A 21,464-nucleotide genomic window follows, 5' to 3' on the forward strand; every position below is an offset into this window, starting at 1 on the left:
CATTATTATTACGAAATACAGTTTATCAAATTCTCTAAACTAAAACTACTTCGTACCAGCTCGTAAACAATATGTTCATACCATCTTTAACGTGCCAACGTAATTCAGGGGAAGAAACAAATGCCCGTGAGAAAATTATTAAGCACATAATGACAACTATTTTAAACGTTTTAAATAAAATTTGACTAGAATGTTGCTACCTGAAGTACAATTGGCAACTGTTCTGGTAGCTTTTATGTTCAGATCCATAATCAAGCCACATTTCAAAAGTTGCCAACCGCTCTGTAAAAAAACGGGTTTGGCTGTAGATAAGAAAAAACATATTTAAATTAGGGTAGGGTATTACTTCATACATTAAATATGTGTCATTTATAAATTTCTTCATTCATTCTACATAACACTCCACAAATTCATTATTTAATAGTACTCGAACTAGGACATACATAAGATATTATCACAAACGGGTAATGAAAATCCAAATAAAACAAAGGTAATGGAGAACAGGAATATATAATATAACACAAAAAAATAGTTGATGTGTTGAGATAATTACAGTTGAAAATTTTGAGGAAGCACAACATTGGTATTATTGTTTAAAGTAATATTATCAATAATGCGACCAAAAAAGAGCAAGCAGGCCACGACATTCATCACAACATGAACCCAAATATCAATATCTATTCCATCACATAAATTTTAACTTAAAATTGAAAGCAGATACATAATTAAATAAATATCCACAGAAAACTAGGTCAGTATTTCTAACAGAAACATAGGATCCATGTTTTGGGGAGAGTAAATGGACTGGTAAAATTCATATTTTGGAACACAAAGTAAATCTGAATCAGAGAACGGTGAAACAGAAAGTATTTGATTTCAACCACACGACATTACTTTGCATGGATATCTGAGCGCCTAGAAAGAGTAATAATAATAAAGAGAGTAATCACCATATACGCCCATGAATTTTGTCAGACCATAGCTCTTTCTCCTTTCTTATTCTCAAAATTTATCTCAAACATTTTAGCAAAATTCTGACCCAAACAATGTGAAGTTGCACCTTGCAGACCACGCCCGGTGTTTGGAACAAGCCTGCCATATAGCAATTTTATAAATAAATTACAAAGAAAGGATCCCTTCAGGGATAGTTTGCACAGACTATCCCAGAAGAGAAATATTGTATAATCTAATAGTATTGTAACCTCAACGGTTGTTGTATAGAGTCCCCCAGCAAACTTCTCATGCTCACTTTTTTTCCCCTTAATAACTGGAACAGCCAAGAACTCTTCATATATGCGTCTATAGAGTTCCAAAATGTCACGGACCTGAAAAGAATTGGACAAAAAGATTGTTAGTACGACAATGAACTACAACACCTTTGTTAGTGAAATATTTCTAGATGTAACAGTGCAGTCATATATAAAAACAGTAGAAAGTTTCATAACTTAATCCTGAATTGCAGATTCTGAGTACTATGGCAATGCTTTCAAACATACATACACAACCCAAAGAAAAGGAAAGAAAGAAAGAAAGAAAGGCATGATCATGTATACAACGGGTATAAATAGGCTAGCAAGAATATACCTCAATGTCTGCCTCTTCCTTGGTTGCAAAAGCAGTATGTCCTTCTTGCCAAAGAAATTCACGACTCCTGCATAATCACTAGACATCAACTACAAAGTAGAACAAGGCTCTCAGTAGACTTTCTTTCTTTCCACCAAATACCCATTTCGAAAAGATGAACCATTAAGAATAATTTCATGAATATTTTATATACAACCTGGAGAAGCATTATATAGAGTCCAGAAATTAAGAGCAAAGAACTTTTCAAGATGACTTTAGACTATTAAGTACCTGATAAATGGGTGGGGTTGCTGAACTCCCATCTCACAACATTACACCACTGATTAAGCCTCAGAGGCAAGTCTCGGTGCCCCCTAATTAATTTGGAAAAATATGGATACAAAACAGTTTCACTAGTTGGACGGATTGCAATAGGATTCTCCAGGTCAGATTCTCCAGATTTGTTACCCATGCAACCTTGAGAGAAAGAACTAACAGTTAGACATTGATGACATGCCTGTCAAGCCCACAAGATCATACAAGACTATAAAATGTCTTTCAGTTGCCTGCTGAATAGCACCAGAAGTCATGATAAAAGTTAGTATTAATTGATTGCAACATCATCAACTGAAGTGCCAGTCAAGTGGTTGCAAAAACAAGCACAAAAATAATAAACATGAGTCAAAGAAGAGAATGAAAAATCTCACTAAAATTGTTTTGATAAATATAAACTTCACATCAATGCTACTCTTTTTCAACAAGCTTCAAAGTATACATCAGAATAAGAAAAGTCCTAGTTCACGAACAAGAGCCAAAATCAAAGTATTTACCTCGGGCGCAAACCCCTCTATATGGTCTTTCTCCTTCTGTAGGACATTTGAGGATACAAACAGGGGAAAGTAGCAGTTTTTTACTTTCATTTTCTTGATCTCAGCATCAAAGAAGGTCTGCAAAATAAATTGCCACAAAGTTAACCACTTCCTCGTAAGGGAGGACATTAATAGCTTTTCTATATGTCCATGTGAAATCTCACTTCCTCGTCCTTAGATTTCCAAATATAGCCACTTACAATCAATGCACATCAAGCTGTGAAAGAGCAGATAGCTGAACCACTAGTATATTTATTTGTCTGATAATTACATTATCTTTCATAATACAGAGGAGATAAGGATTTTACCTTTCGATTCTTGAGCTTAAGCCCCATGTCCATAGATTTCTCTTGAAGAATCTTAATATCTGAGCTTATTGAACCAATTTCAGCCTACCAAACCAATACAAAAGAAAATAGTTGTGAAATTCATAGAGAATAGTATAGCAACTCACAATAAGTAATTTACTAAAGCCAAGAAAACTGTGACTTAACAGCTTAACACACACAGATTGCGCATCTCCACTGGGGCATTATAACATTTGATTCATAGTTTATATTCTTTAGCTCTGGTTGATAGTTTGTGAAATATTTCATGACACCCAGCTAAGTCTTCTTATGAACAGCTAAACAATAATGGAATATGGCATCCCATACCTGAAATCCACTGAGAACCTTTTCCATTTGCGATAGGATGATGTCACAATCATGAATTTGATCATGAAGAGAAACTAAATTGTCACTTTCTTTAATGTAATCCTGGCATCAAATAACAGATAGCAAATATCATGAAAGGTAGGCCAAGGTCAAACACTAGAAACACATTCCTGTCCAAGCAGATCCTAAATGTTCCAGAAACCATCACTCTAAGGGACAATTGACAGGCAACAAAATTGAACTTTCCAAAACATTTCTCCTCTGGACCTATGACATAGCCATAAAGAAAATCTACAACGGAACAGAAATTCAAGGAAGATAGTGAGACTGAGTGCCGGATCAGAACCTCAATGGATTCGAGTTCAGATTGCCGTAAATTGTTCTCCACATCCTTCGTATAGTCTCGCGATTTCGTTCCTTTGGACAGTATGTTGGCAACTAACTTCAAGGCAGAGAGGAAAGTGCATATAATGAATCATGATTCAGTAATTAAACCCTCATGAATCCATTTTTGTTCTTTCATTCCAGGTAAAGACCCCCTGAAATGATGAAATAGCAAAATGCAGTAGATTACAGCTTACAAACCAACCTCGTCAGCTTTGCAATCTTCGAGCTCTTGCTCCAATCCTTCCAATGAGACATCGTCACCAACCATGCTTTCTCCAGATCGCCTCCGATTACGTGCGATCGATGCCGAAACAGACGAAGCACGGGGTTAAACACGATGGTGGGGTGGGATCTGAAACGAATCGTCGATATCTATCGGCGCTGCACTCAGGCCCGGCCCTGGGCCAGGCCATAAGGGCCCTTGCCCAGGGCCCATTCCCTAGGCCCAATAATATATATATACTACTATATATTAATATATATATTATTATTATATTTTGTAGAATGTATAAAATAAAATTTAAATAAGAATTTATTTTATAATTATTTTTTAAATAAATGATTTTTACATTAATTTTTAAATTATTTATTTGTATGTTTTAGTGTGTTTATTTAATTGTATGATTTTATATTTATTGTGAATTATGTAAAATTAAAAAGATATGACAGAGTAATATTTTTGTTTTCTTATTATTTTTATTTTTATATTTTATTATATTTGTTAGTAGTAGTTTTAAAAATTTGTGTATTATATAAACATTGAGTTTGTTTATTTAATATAAACTTTCTAATTTTTACTATTAGGACTATGCGTTTCTCTCTCACAAACATTTCATCAAACATTATTTTAATATCAAATTCAAACCAAATTTTTCCTTAAACCAATCAAAAGAAACAAACCCTTAATAAATATTTTGATAAGTCAAATGTTGTTTGATAAGGACCGTTGAAGAGGTTAGACGCAGAATTTATGAAACTATGAGAGAGTTTGACGTACTTTTATAAATATTGAGATTTGACGCAATTTCGTGAAATCAGCGTTTGATTTAGTTATGCCTTTAAATTAAAAATTATCAACCTATCAAAAGCTTCCAAGTGCCTCAATTCATTTTTATTTTATCTTATTTTTTTATTCTAAGTGCCTCAAATTTTTTAACACAGCTTGTTAAAGAAGCACACACATACATATACAAGATCTTCCATAATTTATTGCACACATCTTTGCATATTAATTATTTAATTTAATATAAATATATAATTTGAATGTTTTTATGAATCATACTTAACATGGTGAAGAAAGAAAATATACAAGAGTAATAAAAATTTTGAGTTGTTTCAAATAACAACAATAACAAATTAAAATGTATTTGTATTATTTAGCAAATTTGTTCTTAATTTTATTGTTTTGGTTATTTGGTTATTTTAGTTTTGTAGTATTTATTTTTACCGGACAATTTGATTTAAAACAAATTGTAATTTTGATCGAAAGAATTACCGATTAACAAAAAGACTAATAAAGAATCTCAATAGTAGACAAAATGGAAAATATGAATACTTAATGACTTTCACGTATATTTAATTACTTCTGATTTTGAATACATCAATTAAATGAACTGTTCCATAACAAAATATCCATTTTTTCATTTTAGTCCGTCCCATAACAAAGTATTCATTTTTTTTTTTTTTTAAGTACTTGTACTATATACCTAACATTACAAATACCCTTACAACTTACAATATATTACACAAATATCATTACCTTTATATCACACATACTAATAAGGTTATTTTAGTCATTTCTACTTTATTCCTACTATATCTCAATATAATACTAATATTTCTAAAATTACGTATAAAAAACAAATAAATATTTATTTATGAAACGGAGGGAATATTATAAATCATATTTAAATTCTTATTATAAATCGAATTAGATCCAAATTTAGTGACATCAATGTGTTTAGATAATCTATATAAGTCGTGGGTCATAATCATCTAACAGTACATTCAAATTTTCTTGAACTAATTTTTATTGGGCAAGTCACATTAGTGAGTTATATAAAATAGAATGTATACAATATGAAGTGGGATCTGCTGAATCAAATTGTTCAGTATGAATGCTGAACGCATGAAACTTAATTATTTTATTTTATATAATTAAATTTTATTATTATTATAATCATGTAAATTAATTTTAATGAGGTTTAGCACCGGTGTTGAAGGTTTTTCATTCAGCACCGGATCTCCTCCGATACAATATGGGATTTGTCATTTTCAAATTGTAAAAACTTAAATGTCATTTAAAGTTACGACAAATATTAAAGTCATCGAAGATATGCATATATTGTGAGTTGTCGACATATTATATATATATATAATTGGCATATTGATTAATAAAAACATTCTTTCTCGATAGTTGGAGAAACAAAAGATATTGACACGTACATTATATGGGCTATTGTGCTCGAAAAAAGATAAACACACTTGTTTTTTCTACGTGTATTTATTCGAAAAAACATTCTTCCTCTCTCTCTCTCTCTCTATATATATATATATATACATATATGTCACATATACATAGTGTGAATTGATCCTAAGAAAATGAAGAACAAATTATTGCTATTTTTGCGTCTACTCTTGTCGACAAATCACACTCAAATACAACAAACGAGTTGGAGGTAATTATGTTAAGGCTAAACTGTTTTTTTAGTCCCGTAACTGGACCCCCTTATCATTTTAATCTCGTAAGTGGAGCATGTCGCAAACTAGTCCCATAAATGAAAAATTTTCGCTGTTTTAGTCATCCGGCGCCGGAGATGCCCGCGTGGCTCGCCGGAGGTGACGTGTCCGCCGGGTCAGCGACACCTGGGGATTTTTTAGGGTTTGTTATATATATATTTTTTAATTTAAAAAAATGGTCATATAAAAATGGTATTTTTTTACTTATATTATTTTTTAATAATAACAAAAAAATAGAGTAAAAATTCATATGATAGAGGAAATACAAAATTTTAAAATATGAGTATGATAAGAATATTCTCATTTGATCTTTATTACCATTCTAATTTGTCTATCAAAAGTATAATTATATCATATTTAGTAAAAAAAATATAATCATTCTTTAAATTTGTATTCACTATTTTTCTATTTATTTACATCATAATCCCTGGTGGATCCATATATTTGTAATAAAATTCACAGTTATAAAAAAATAATATTAATATTTTATATATGAACAATTGAAAATGACAAAATAGATATTTTTTTGAACATATAAGAAAGTATACATTGTTTATTAAAATTAATAATTATGAGTATATTTTACCAACAATTTTTTGAAATATATTTTTTATTACTATTACAAAAATATAATATATATATATATTAATACAATATAATTCTATTTATTTATATAAAAAAATTAATAATTCAATACAAAATATTAATACATTACATATACACTCAACACCACAGCCCCACAGCCCTGAATGTCTTCTTTTGAATTTTTATTTTTATTTTTATCTTGTACTTTTAGTTTTGATATCTATAACATAAAAAATTAAAAAAAAAAAAAAAAAAAAAAAAAAACTAGTTAGATCTGTTGGCATGCAGGTGACCCAGGTTGATCTCCAATTCATTGCCACTTAATTTTTAATACGGTTTTCAATTTATATTAAAAAATATAATATATATAATTTTGTACAAAATATATAATATATAATTTATACACTAAAAAATATAATAGTTTAACATAAAATATTATTCCATCCGTCCCACTTAATTTATCCATTTTTTCTATATCTATCTGTCCTATATAAATTTTCTTTTTTATTTTTTGAAATATAAGTATTCACTTTAATCATATTTTAAAATTAATAATTTATAATTTTTTATTTTAATTAACTATTAAATTATTTTAATCTATAATTATTTTTATTATACCATAATTATTTTTACTGATATATTTCTTAATTACTTACAAATTACATCATAACTAAAACTTCATGCCCCAGTTAAAATGGACAAATTAGTTGGGATGGAAGGGATATATTTTTTTACACTACTTCAAGCTAAAATACAAAATTAATACACCAGTAAAATAAATTTTAAATTATTAATCTATTTAAAATATCATTACTAATATAATAAAATTAATGATTATAAATAAATATATGTAATTGTAGTATTATATTCAAATAAAATATTATATTTTTATAGAAGCAATAAAATATAATTTAAATATAAAAATATATACATATAATATTAAAAGCATAAATTATTTTAATCTTTATTAGATTAGATAGGAGGGTAATGTATTTAAAAAAAATATATTTTTTAATTTATTAAATTTTGATTTTGATTTTAATTTTAATATACACATAATATTAAAAAAAATATTAATTTTAATATACACATGTGAAATTATATATGGTAAGTTTTATATTAGGTAAGTAGCGGTTAAGCATAATGATTTTGATTTTGATTTTAATTTTAATGTACACATAATATTAAAAAAGAAATTATTTTAATTTTAATATACACATAATATAAAAAAAGAAATTATTTTAATTTTAATATACACATAATATTAAAAAAGAAATTATTTTACTTTTAATATACACATGTGAAATTATATATGGTAAGTTTTATATTAGGTAAGTAGCCGTTAACATAATAATTTTTATTTTGATTTTGATTTTAATTTTAATATACACATAATATTAAAAAAAGAAATCATTTTAATTTTAATATACACATGTGAAATTATATATGGTAAGTTTTATATTAGGTAAGTAGCCGTTAACATAATAATTTTTATTTTGATTTTGATTTTAATTTTAATATACACATAATATTAAAAAAAGAAATCATTTTAATTTTAATATACACATGTGAAATTATATATGGTAAGTTTTATATTAGGTAAGTAGCCGTTAAGCATAATGATTTTGATTTTGATTTTAATTTTAATATACACATAATATTAAAAAAAGAAATTATTTTAATTTTAATATACACATGTGAAATTATATATGGTAAATTTATATTAGGTAAGTAGCCGTTAACATAATGATTATGATTTTGATTTTAATTTTAATAAATACATAATATTAAAAAAAATTATTTTAATTTTAATATACACATGTGAAATTATATATGGTAAGTTTTATATTAGGTAAGTAGCCGTTAAGTATAATGATTTTAATTTTGATTTTAATTTTAATATACACATGTAAAATTATATATGGTAAGTTTTATATTAGGTAAGTAGCCGTTAAGGCATACATTATAAATATTCTTAATTTTGATTTTGTATACATTATTATAAGTTTTTGGGGTTGCAATGCAAATGCAAATGCAGAAGCAATGGGGTACGAGCAGGGTAGGGGCAGGGCCAGCGGCAGGGGGAATTCCGAGAAGGTGATGAAGAAGGTTTTGTGAAGAGGGGTACGAGCAGGGCCAGCGACAGGGGCAGGGGCAGGGGGAATTCCGAGAAGGGGATGAAGAAGGTTTTGTGAAGAGGGGTAAGAGCAGGGCAGGGGCAGGGCCAGCGACAGGGGCAGGGGCAGGGGGAATTCCGAGAAGGGGATGAAGAAGGTTTTGTAAAGAGGGTTCTGGAGAATTTCGGGGATGCAGCTGACACTTGCAATGGGGTACGAGCAGGGAAGGGGCAGGGGCAGGTGATGGTAATTCTTTGAAAGTAGCTGAGCTGTTGGTGAAACATGGTTTCGAAGAGGCTTATGCTGTCCGGGGAGGGATCAGGGGCAAGAAGGGATGCCAGGTATGGTATGGTTATTTCTATATGTTTATTTTCAAGTCTTGAGTGATGCTCAAGCATCTGAGTGTTGCTGATGTTTTGAGGATTTTTTTTTGTCTTGTGTTAATCATTCAAGAAATTATAGTACGACACTTTTCTTGGAAAATTTTAGAATCCAATCTTGGAACTTTTCCTTGTACCTAATAATGTGTGTTTTGGATTTGACTAGTATTTGGTGCTTCACTTAAGCATGTGATTCGTTAGTTATTCTTGATCGATGATGTTGTGTGCTTATTTTTTAGGAGATACAAGAGACTACCGAACATACTAATATTTATTTTAAATCTTTTTAGATGCATACGAGAGGGAGCGGCCGCATGATCGGACTACCGAACATAATAGGGAGTACTTCTTTCTTTTTCTTTTACATTTATGAATTGCATTTATCTTATCACATTGCATATAGGGTTAGATTTATTTTTACGTCAGTCCCGGGACATGCATGCATTAATTTCTTTTCTATATTTTATACTAACACATTTTTTAGTGTTTTTTAGTTTGTAGGTAAAGCTTATCGGGAGATTGGATGAAGCGCAAAGATCCGTCGATCTCGATTTCAAACCAAGGTAAGTGATTTTAATATTATTTTGTCTTTCCCTTCCTATGCATATACATACTAATATTTATTTAAATCTTTTTAGATGCATACGAGAGGGAGCGGCCGCATGATCGGACTACAGAACATAATAGGGAGTACTTCTTTCTTTTTCTTTTACATTTATGAATTGCATTTATTTTATCACATTGCATATAGGGTTAGATTTATTTTTACGTCAGTCCCGGGACATGCATGCATTAATTTCTTTTCTATATTTTATACTAACACATTTTTTAGTGTTTTTTAGTTTGTAGGTAAAGCTTATCGGGAGATTGGAGGAAGCGCAAAGATCCGTCGATCTCGATTTCAAACCAAGGTAAGTGATGTTAATATTATTTTGTCTTTCCCTTCCTATGGATATACATACTAATATTTATTTAAATCTTTTTAGATGCATACGAGAGGGAGCGGCCGCATGATCGGACTACCGAACATAATAGGGAGTACTTCTTTCTTTTTCTTTTACATTTATGAATTGCATTTATTTTATCACATTGCATATAGGGTTAGATTTATTTTTACGTCAGTCCCGGGACATGCATGCATTAATTTCTTTTCTATATTTTACACTAACACATTTTTTAGTGTTTTTTAGTTTGTAGGTAAAGCTTATCGGGAGATTGGAGGAAGCGCAAAGATCCGTCGATCTCGATTTCAAACCAAGGTAAATTATTTTAATATTATTATGTCTTTCCCTTCCTATGCATATACATACTAATATTTATTTTAAATCTTTTTAGATGCATACGAGAGGGAGCGGCCGCATGATCGGACTACCGAACATAATAGGGAGTACTTCTTTCTTTTTACATTTATGAATTGCATTTATTTTATCATATTGCATATAGGGTTAGATTTATTTTTACGTCAGTCCCGGGACATGCATGCATTAATTTCTTTTCTATATTTTATACTAACACATTTTTTAGTGTTTTTTAGTTTGTAGGTAAAGCTTATCGGGAGATTGGAGGAAGCGCAAAGATCCGTCGATCTCGATTTCAAACATGGGTAAGTGATTTTAATATTATTTTGTCTTTCCCTTCCTATGCATATACATACTAATATTAATTTAAATCTTTTTAGATGCATACGAGAGGGAGCGGCCGCATGATCGGACTACCGAACATAATAGGGAGTACTTCTTTCTTTTTCTTTTACATTTATGAATTGCATTTATTTTATCACATTGCATATAGGGTTAGATTTACTTTTACGTCAGTCCCGGGACATGCATGCATTAATTTCTTTTCTATATTTTATACTAACACATTTTTTAGTGTTTTTTAGTTTGTAGGTAAAGCTTATCGGGATATTAGAGGAAGCGCAAAGATCCGTCGATCTCGATTTCAAACCGAGGTAAGTGATTTTAATATTATTTTGTCTTTCCCTTCCTATGCATATACATACTAATATTTATTTTAAATCTTTTTAGATGCATACGAGAGGGAGCGGCCGCATGATCGAACTACTGAACAAAATAGGGAGTACTTCTATCTTTTTCTTTTACATTTATGAATTGCATTTATTTTATCACATTGCATATAGGGTTAGATTTATTTTTACGTCAGTCCCGGGACATGCATGCATTAATTTCTTTTCTATATTTTATACTAACACATTTTTTAGTGTTTTTTAGTTTGTAGGTAAAGCTTATCGAGAGATTGGAGGAAGCGCAAAGATCCGTCGATCTCGATTTCAAACATGGGTAAGTGATTTTAATATTATTTTGTCTTTCCCTTCCTATGCATATACATACTAATATTAATTTAAATCTTTTTAGATGCATACGAGAGGGAGCGGCCGCATGATCGGACTACAGAACATAATAGGGAGTACTTCTTTCTTTTTCTTTTACATTTATGAATTGCATTTATTTTATCACATTGCATATAGGGTTAGATTTATTTTTACATCAGTCCCGGGACATGCATGCATTAATTTCTTTTCTATATTTTATACTAACACATTTTTTAGTGTTTTTTAGTTTGTAGGTAAAGCTTATCGGGAGATTGGAGGAAGCGCAAAGATCCGTCGATCTCGATTTCAAACATGGGTAAGTGATTTTAATATTATTTTGTCTTTCCCTTCCTATGCATATACATACTAATATTAATTTAAATCTTTTTAGATGCATACGAGAGGGAGCGGCCGCATGATCGGACTACCGAACATAATAGGGAGTACTTCTTTCTTTTTCTTTTACATTTATGAATTGCATTTATTTTATCACATTGCATATAGGGTTAGATTTATTTTTACGTCAGTCCCGGGACATGCATGCATTAATTTCTTTTCTATATTTTATACTAACACATTTTTAGTGTTTCTTAGTTTGTAGGTAAAGCTTATCTGGAGATTAGAGGAAGCGCAAATATCCGTCGATCCCGATTTCAAACCAAGGTAAGTGATTTTAATATTATTTTGTCTTTCCCTTCCTATGCATATACATACTAATATTTATTTAAATCTTTTTAGATGCATACGAGAGGGAGCGGCCGCATGATCGGACTACATAACATAATAGGGAGTACTTCTTTCTTTTTCTTTTACATTTATGAATTGCATTTATTTTATCACATTGCATATAGGGTTAGATTTATTTTTACGTCAGTCCCGGGACATGCATGCATTAATTTCTTTTCTATATTTTATACTAACACATTTTTTAGTGTTTTTTAGTTTGTAGGTAAAGCTTATCGGGAGATTAGAGGAAGCGCAAAGATCCGTCGATCTCGATTTCGAACCGAGGTAAGTGATTTTAATATTATTTTGTCTTTTCCTTCCTATGCATATACATACTAAGATTTATTTTAAATCTTTTTAGATTGAATACGAGAGGGAGCGGCCGCATGATCGGACTACAGAACATAATAGGGAGTACTTCTATCTTTTTCTTTTACATTTATGAATTGCATTTATTTTATCACATTGCATATAGGTTAGATTTATTTTTACGTCAGTCCCGGGACATGCATGCATTAATTTCTTTTCTATATTTTATACTAACACATTTTTTAGTGTTTTTTAGTTTGTAGGTAAAGCTTATCGGGAGATTGGAGGAAGCGCAATGATCCGTCGATCTCGATTTCAAACATGGGTAAGTGATTTTAATATTATTTTGTCTTTCCCTTCCTATGCATATACATACTAATATTAATTTAAATCTTTTTAGATGCATACGAGAGGGAGCGGCCGCATGATCGGACTACCGAACATAATAGGGAGTACTTCTTTCTTTTTCTTTTACATTTATGAATTGCATTTATTTTATCACATTGCATATAGGGTTAGATTTATTTTTACGTCAGTCCCGGGACATGCATGCATTAATTTATTTTCTATATTTTATACTAACACATTTTTTAGTGTTTCTTAGTTTGTAGGTAAAGCTTATCTGGAGATTAGAGGAAGCGCAAAGATCCGTCGATCCCGATTTCAAACCAAGGTAAGTGATTTTAATATTATTTTGTCTTTCCCTTCCTATGCATATACATACTAATATTTATTTAAATCTTTTTAGATGCATACGAGAGGGAGCGGCCGCATGATCGGACTACATAACATAATAGGGAGTACTTCTTTCTTTTTCTTTTACATTTATGAATTGCATTTATTTTATCACATTGCATATAGGGTTAGATTTATTTTTACGTCAGTCCCGGGACATGCATGCATTAATTTCTTTTCTATATTTTATACTAACACATTTTTTAGTGTTTTTTAGTTTGTAGGTAAAGCTTATCGGGAGATTAGAGGAAGCGCAAAGATCCGTCGATCTCGATTTCGAACCGAGGTAAGTGATTTTAATATTATTTTGTCTTTCCTTCCTATGCATATACATACTAAGATTTATTTTAAATCTTTTTAGATTGAATACGAGAGGGAGCGGCCGCATGATCGGACTACAGAACATAATAGGGAGTACTTCTATCTTTTTCTTTTACATTTATGAATTGCATTTATTTTATCACATTGCATATAGGTTAGATTTATTTTTACGTCAGTCCCGGGACATGCATGCATTAATTTCTTTTCTATATTTTATACTAACACATTTTTTTAGTGTTTTTTAGTTTGTAGGTAAAGCTTACCGGGAGATTAGAGGAAGCGCAAAGATCCGTCGATCTCGATTTCAAACCAAGGTAAGTGATTTTAATATTATTTTGTCTTTCCCTTCCTATGCATATACATACTAATATTAATTTTAAATCTTTTTAGATGAATACGAGAGGGAGCGGCCGCATGATCGGACTACCGAACATAATAGGGAGTACTTCTATCTTTTTCTTTTACATTTATGAATTGCATTTATTTTATCACATTGCATATAGGTTAGATATATTTTTACGTCAGTCCCGGGACATGCATGCATTAATTTCTTTTCTATATTTTATACTAACACATTTTTTAGTGTTTTTTTAGTTTGTAGGTAAAGCTTATCGGGAGATTGGAGGAAGCGCAAAGATCCGTCGATCCCGATTTCAAACCAAGGTAAGTGATTTTAACATTATTTTGTCTTTCCCTTCCTATGCATATACATACTAATATTTATTTAAATCTTTTTAGATTGAATACGAGAGGGAGCGGCCGCATGATCGGACTACAGAACATAATAGGGAGTACTTCTATCTTTTTCTTTTACATTTATGAATTGCATTTATTTTATCACATTGCATATAGGTTAGATTTATTTTTACGTCAGTCCCGGGACATGCATGCATTAATTTCTTTTCTATATTTTATACTAACACATTTTTTAGTGTTTTTTAGTTTGTAGGTAAAGCTTATCGGGAGATTGGAGGAAGCGCAAAGATCCGTCGATCTCGATTTCAAACATGGGTAAGTGATTTTAATATTATTTTGTCTTTCCCTTCCTATGCATATACATACTAATATTAATTTAAATCTTTTTAGATGCATACGAGAGGGAGCGGCCGCATGATCGGACTACCGAACATAATAGGGAGTACTTCTTTCTTTTTCTTTTACATTTATGAATTGCATTTATTTTATCACATTGCATATAGGGTTAGATTTATTTTTACGTCAGTCCCGGGACATGCATGCATTAATTTCTTTTCTATATTTTATACTAACACATTTTTTAGTGTTTTTTTAGTTTGTAGGTAAAGCTTATCGGGAGATTGGAGGAAGCGCAAAGATCCGTCGATCCCGATTTCAAACCAAGGTAAGTGATTTTAACATTATTTTGTCTTTCCCTTCCTATGCATATACATACTAATATTTATTTAAATCTTTTTAGATGCATACGAGAGGGAGCGGCCGCATGATCGGACTACATAACATAATAGGGAGTACTTCTTTCTTTTTCTTTTACATTTATGAATTGCATTTATTTTATCACATTGCATATAGGGTTAGATTTATTTTTACGTCAGTCCCGGGACATGCATGCATTAATTTCTTTTCTATATTTTATACTAACACATTTTTTAGTGTTTTTTAGTTTGTAGGTAAAGCTTATCGGGAGATTAGAGGAAGCGCAAAGATCCGTCGATCTCGATTTCGAACCGAGGTAAGTGATTTTAATATTATTTTGTCTTTCCCTTCCTATGCATATACATACTAAGATTTATTTTAAATCTTTTTAGATTGAATACGAGAGGGAGCGGCCGCATGATCGGACTACAGAACATAATAGGGAGTACTTCTATCTTTTTCTTTTACATTTATGAATTGCATTTATTTTATCACATTGCATATAGGTTAGATTTATTTTTACGTCAGTCCCGGGACATGCATGCATTAATTTCTTTTCTATATTTTATACTAACACATTTTTTTAGTGTTTTTTAGTTTGTAGGTAAAGCTTACCGGGAGATTAGAGGAAGCGCAAAGATCCGTCGATCTCGATTTCAAACCAAGGTAAGTGATTTTAATATTATTTTGTCTTTCCCTTCCTATGCATATACATACTAATATTAATTTTAATCTTTTTAGATGAATACGAGAGGGAGCGGCCGCATGATCGGACTACCGAACATAATAGGGAGTACTTCTATCTTTTTCTTTTACATTTATGAATTGCATTTATTTTATCACATTGCATATAGGTTAGATATATTTTTACGTCAGTCCCGGGACATGCATGCATTAATTTCTTTTCTATATTTTATACTAACACATTTTTTAGTGTTTTTTTAGTTTGTAGGTAAAGCTTATCGGGAGATTGGAGGAAGCGCAAAGATCCGTCGATCCCGATTTCAAACCAAGGTAAGTGATTTTAACATTATTTTGTCTTTCCCTTCCTATGCATATACATACTAATATTTATTTAAATCTTTTTAGATTGAATACGAGAGGGAGCGGCCGCATGATCGGACTACAGAACATAATAGGGAGTACTTCTATCTTTTTCTTTTACATTTATGAATTGCATTTATTTTATCACATTGCATATAGGTTAGATTTATTTTTACGTCAGTCCCGGGACATGCATGCATTAATTTCTTTTCTATATTTTATACTAACACATTTTTTAGTGTTTTTTAGTTTGTAGGTAAAGCTTATCGGGAGATTGGAGGAAGCGCAAAGATCCGTCGATCTCGATTTCAAACATGGGTAAGTGATTTTAATATTATTTTGTCTTTCCCTTCCTATGCATATACATACTAATATTAATTTAAATCTTTTTAGATGCATACGAGAGGGAGCGGCCGCATGATCGGACTACCGAACATAATAGGGAGTACTTCTTTCTTTTTCTTTTACATTTATGAATTGCATTTATTTTATCACATTGCATATAGGGTTAGATTTATTTTTACGTCAGTCCTGGGACATGCATGCATTAATTTCTTTTCTATATTTTATACTAACACATTTTTTAGTGTTTTTTAGTTTGTAGGTAAAGCTTATCGGGAGATTGGAGGAAGCGCAAAGATCCGTCGATCTCGATTTCAAACATGGGTAAGTGATTTTAATATTATTTTGTCTTTCCCTTCCTATGCATATACATACTAATATTAATTTAAATCTTTTTAGATGCATACGAGAGGGAGCGGCCGCATGATCGGACTACCGAACATAATAGGGAGTACTTCTATCTTTTTCTTTTACATTTATGAATTGCATTTATTTTATCACATTGCATATAGGTTAGATATATTTTTACGTCAGTCCCGGGACATGCATGCATTAATTTCTTTTCTATATTTTATACTAACACATTTTTTAGTGTTTTTTAGTTTGTAGGTAAAGCTTATCGGGAGATTGGAGGAAGCGCAAAGATCCGTCGATCTCGATTTCAAACATGGGTAAGTGATTTTAATATTATTTTGTCTTTCCCTTCCTATGCATATACATACTAATATTAATTTAAATCTTTTTAGATGCATACGAGAGGGAGCGGCCGCATGATCGGACTACCGAACATAATAGGGAGTACTTCTTTCTTTTTCTTTTACATTTATGAATTGCATTTATTTTATCACATTGCATATAGGGTTAGATTTATTTTTACGTCAGTCCCGGGACATGCATGCATTAATTTCTTTTCTATATTTTATACTAACACATTTTTTAGTGTTTTTTAGTTTGTAGGTAAAGCTTATCGGGAGATTGGAGGAAGCGCAAAGATCCGTCGATCTCGATTTCAAACCAAGGTAAATGATTTTAATATTATTATGTCTTTCCCTTCCTATGCATATACATACTAATATTTATTTTAAATCTTTTTAGATGCATACGAGAGGGAGCGGCCGCATGATCGGACTACCGAACATAATAGGGAGTACTTCTTTCTTTTTACATTTATGAATTGCATTTATTTTATCATATTGCATATAGGGTTAGATTTATTTTTACGTCAGTCCCGGGACATGCATGCATTAATTTCTTTTCTATATTTTATACTAACACATTTTTTAGTGTTTTTTAGTTTGTAGGTAAAGCTTATCGGAAGATTAGAGGAAGCGCAAAGATCCGTCGATCACGATTTCAAACCAAGGTAAGTATCTTAATATTATTTTGTCTTTCCCTTCCTATGCATATACATACTAATATTTATTTTAAATCTTTTTAGATGCATACGAGAGGGAGCGGCCGCATGATCGGACTACCGAACATAATAGGGAGTACTTCTTTCTTTTTACATTTATGAATTGCATTTATTTTATCACATTGCATATAGGGTTAGATTTATTTTTACGTCAGTCCCGGGACATGCATGCATTAATTTCTTTTCTATATTTTATACTAACACATTTTTTAGTGTTTTTTAGTTTGTAGGTAAAGCTTATCGGGAGATTGGAGGAAGCGCAAAGATCCGTCGATCTCGATTTCAAACAAGGGTAAGTGATTTTAATATTATTTTGTCTTTCCCTTCCTATGCATATACATACTAATATTTATTTAAATCTTTTTAGATGCATACGAGAGGGAGCGGCCGCATGATCGGACTACCGAACATAATAGGGAGTACTTCTTTCTTTTTCTTTTACATTTATGAATTGCATTTATTTTATCACATTGCATATAGGGTTAGATTTATTTTTACGTCAGTCCCGGGACATGCATGCATTAATTTCTTTTCTATATTTTATACTAACACATTTTTTAGTGTTTTTTAGTTTGTAGGTAAAGCTTATCGGGATATTAGAGGAAGCGCAAAGATCCGTCGATCTCGATTTCAAACCGAGGTAAGTGATTTTAATATTATTTTGTCTTTCCCTTCCTATGCATATACATACTAATATTTATTTTAAATCTTTTTAGATGCATACGAGAGGGAGCGGCCGCATGATCGAACTACTGAACAAATAGGGAGTACTTCTATCTTTTTCTTTTACATTTATGAATTGCATTTATTTTATCACATTGCATATAGGGTTAGATTTATTTTTACGTCAGTCCCGGGACATGCATGCATTAATTTCTTTTCTATATTTTATACTAACACATTTTTTAGTGTTTTTTAGTTTGTAGGTAAAGCTTATCGGGAGATTGGAGGAAGCGCAAAGATCCGTCGATCTCGATTTCAAACCAAGGTAAGTGATTTTAATATTATTTTGTCTTTCCCTTCCTATGCATATACATACTAATATTAATTTAAATCTTTTTAGATGCATACGAGAGGGAGCGGCCGCATGATCGGACTACCGAACATAATAGGGAGTACTTCTATCTTTTTCTTTTACATTTATGAATTGCATTTATTTTATCACATTGCATATAGGGTTAGATTTATTTTTACGTCAGTCCCGGGACATGCATGCATTAATTTCTTTTCTATATTTTATACTAACACATTTTTTAGTGTTTTTTAGTTTGTAGGTAAAGCTTATCGGGAGATTGGAGGAAGCGCAAAGATCCGTCGATCTCGATTTCAAACCAAGGTAAGTGATTTTAATATTATTTTGTCTTTCCCTTCCTATGCATATACATACTAATATTTATTTAAATCTTTTTAGATGCATACGAGAGGGAGCGGCCGCATGATCGGACTACCGAACATAATAGGGAGTACTTCTTTCTTTTTCTTTTACATTTATGAATTGCATTTATTTTATCACATTGCATATAGGGTTAGATTTATTTTTACGTCAGTCCCGGGACATGCATGCATTAATTTCTTTTCTATATTTTATACTAACACATTTTTTAGTGTTTTTTAGTTTGTAGGTAAAGCTTATCGGGAGATTGGAGGAAGCGCAAAGATCCGTCGATCTCGATTTCAAACCAAGGTAAGTGATTTTAATATTATTTTGTCTTTCCCTTCCTATGCATATACATACTAATATTTATTTAAATCTTTTTAGATGCATACGAGAGGGAGCGGCCGCATGATCGGACTACCGAACATAATAGGGAGTACTTCTATCATTTTCTTTTACATTTATGAATTGCATTTATTTTATCACATTGCATATAGGTTAGATTTATTTTTACGTCAGTCCCGGGACATGCATGCATTAATTTCTTTTCTATATTTTATACTAACACATTTTTTAGTGTTTTTTAGTTTGTAGGTAAAGCTTACCGGGAGATTAGAGGAAGCGCAAAGATCCGTCGATCTCGATTTCAAACCAAGGTAAGTGATTTTAATATTATTTTGTCTTTCCCTTCCTATGCATATACATACTAATATTTATTTTAAATCTTTTTAGATGAATACGAGAGGGAGCGGCCGCATGATCGGACTACCGAACATAATAGGGAGTACTTCTATCTTTTTCTTTTACATTTATGAATTGCATTTATTTTATCACATTGCATATAGGTTAGATTTATTTTTACGTCAGTCCCGGGACATGCATGCATTAATTTCTTTTCTATATTTTATACTAACACATTTTTTTAGTGTTTTTTAGTTTGTAGGTAAAGCTTATCGGGAGATTAGAGGAAGCGCAAAGATCCGTCGATCTCGATTTCAAACCAAGGTAAGTGATTTTAATATTATTTTGTCTTTCCCTTCCTATGCATATACATACTAATATTTATTTAAATCTTTTTAGATGAATACGAGAGGGAGCGGCCGCATGATCGGACTACCGAACATAATAGGGAGTACTTCTATCTTTTTCTTTTACATTTATGAATTGCATTTATTTTATCACATTGCATATAGGTTAGATTTATTTTTACGTCAGTCCCGGGACATGCATGCATTAATTTCTTTTCTATATTTTATACTAACACATTTTTTTAGTGTTTTTTAGTTTGTAGGTAAAGCTTACCGGGAGATTAGAGGAAGCGCAAAGATCCGTCGATCTCGATTTCAAACCAAGGTAAGTGATTTTAATATTATTTTGTCTTTCCCTTCCTATGGATATGCATACTAATATTTATTTAAATCTTTTTAGATGCATACGAGAGGGAGCGGCCGCATGATCGGACTACCGAACATAATAGGGAGTACTTCTTTATTTTCCTTTTATAGTTATGCAATGCATTTATTTTATCATATTTTAGATTTATTTTTACGTCCGTCCCGGGACATGTATGCATTGATTTTGTTTCTATATTTTATACTAACACATTTTTTAGTGTTTTTTAGTTTGTAGGTAAAGCTTATAGGGAGATTAGAGGAAGCGCAAAGATCCGTCGATCTCGACTTCAAACAAAGGTAAGTGATTTTAATAGTATTTTGTTTTTTCCTTCCTATGCATATACATACTAATATCTATTTTAAATCTTTTTAGATGTATACGAGAGGGAGCGTCCGCATGATCGGACTACCGAACATAATAGGGAGTACTTCTTTCTTTTTCTTTTACATTTATGCATTGTATTTATTTTAGCATCTTGCATATAGAGTTAGATTGATTTTTACGTCCCGGGACATGAATGCATTAATTTCGTTTTTATATTTTATGCTAACTTCTTTTTAAGTTTTTTTAATTTGTAGGTAAAGATTATGTGGAGACGAGGGGATCTGCAAAGATCTTTCGATCTCAATTTCAAATCTAAGGTAAGTGATTTTAATATGATTTAGTTGTTTACTATATATGTATACTAATATTTATTGTAAATCTTTTTAGATGCATACGAGAGGGAGCGGCCGTATGATCGGACGACCGAATACGTAAGAGGGAGTAATTCGTCCCTATCTT

General features: G+C 31.1%; 1 protein-coding gene and 1 long non-coding RNA gene across 5 annotated transcripts; one reads left to right on the plus strand and one right to left on the minus strand.

Moving 5' to 3' along the window:
* Nucleotides 1-660: 660 nt before the first annotated feature.
* On the minus strand, nucleotides 661-3,837 carry LOC127253886 (vacuolar protein sorting-associated protein 52 A-like). Its single transcript, XM_051278690.1, has 9 exons — nucleotides 3,678-3,837; nucleotides 3,435-3,530; nucleotides 3,089-3,190; nucleotides 2,741-2,824; nucleotides 2,394-2,510; nucleotides 1,855-2,040; nucleotides 1,585-1,651; nucleotides 1,203-1,325; nucleotides 661-1,092 (listed from the first exon to the last, which is right to left on the minus strand). Exons 1-6 carry the CDS (start codon nucleotides 3,741-3,743, stop codon nucleotides 1,942-1,944), a joined length of 564 nt encoding a protein of 187 aa, XP_051134647.1. The 5' UTR covers nucleotides 3,744-3,837; the 3' UTR covers nucleotides 661-1,092; nucleotides 1,203-1,325; nucleotides 1,585-1,651; nucleotides 1,855-1,941.
* A 7,157-nt stretch (nucleotides 3,838-10,994) lies between these two features.
* LOC127253888 (uncharacterized) lies at nucleotides 10,995-20,476 on the plus strand. Of its 4 annotated transcripts, none has more exons than XR_007839357.1 (3): nucleotides 10,995-11,088; nucleotides 16,315-16,411; nucleotides 20,230-20,476. It is a non-coding gene; the product is annotated as an uncharacterized LOC127253888 (long non-coding RNA). The 4 variants fall into 4 exon arrangements; XR_007839356.1 differs by lacking the exon at nucleotides 10,995-11,088 and adding an exon at nucleotides 12,040-12,133; XR_007839355.1 differs by lacking the exon at nucleotides 10,995-11,088 and adding an exon at nucleotides 13,084-13,177.
* The last annotated feature ends 988 nt before the right edge of the window (nucleotides 20,477-21,464 follow it).

This window comes from Andrographis paniculata, unplaced genomic scaffold (assembly GCF_009805555.1).
Source record: "Andrographis paniculata isolate CXL003 unplaced genomic scaffold, ASM980555v1 Contig51END, whole genome shotgun sequence".
Classification (NCBI taxonomy): Eukaryota; Viridiplantae; Streptophyta; class Magnoliopsida; order Lamiales; family Acanthaceae; genus Andrographis; species Andrographis paniculata.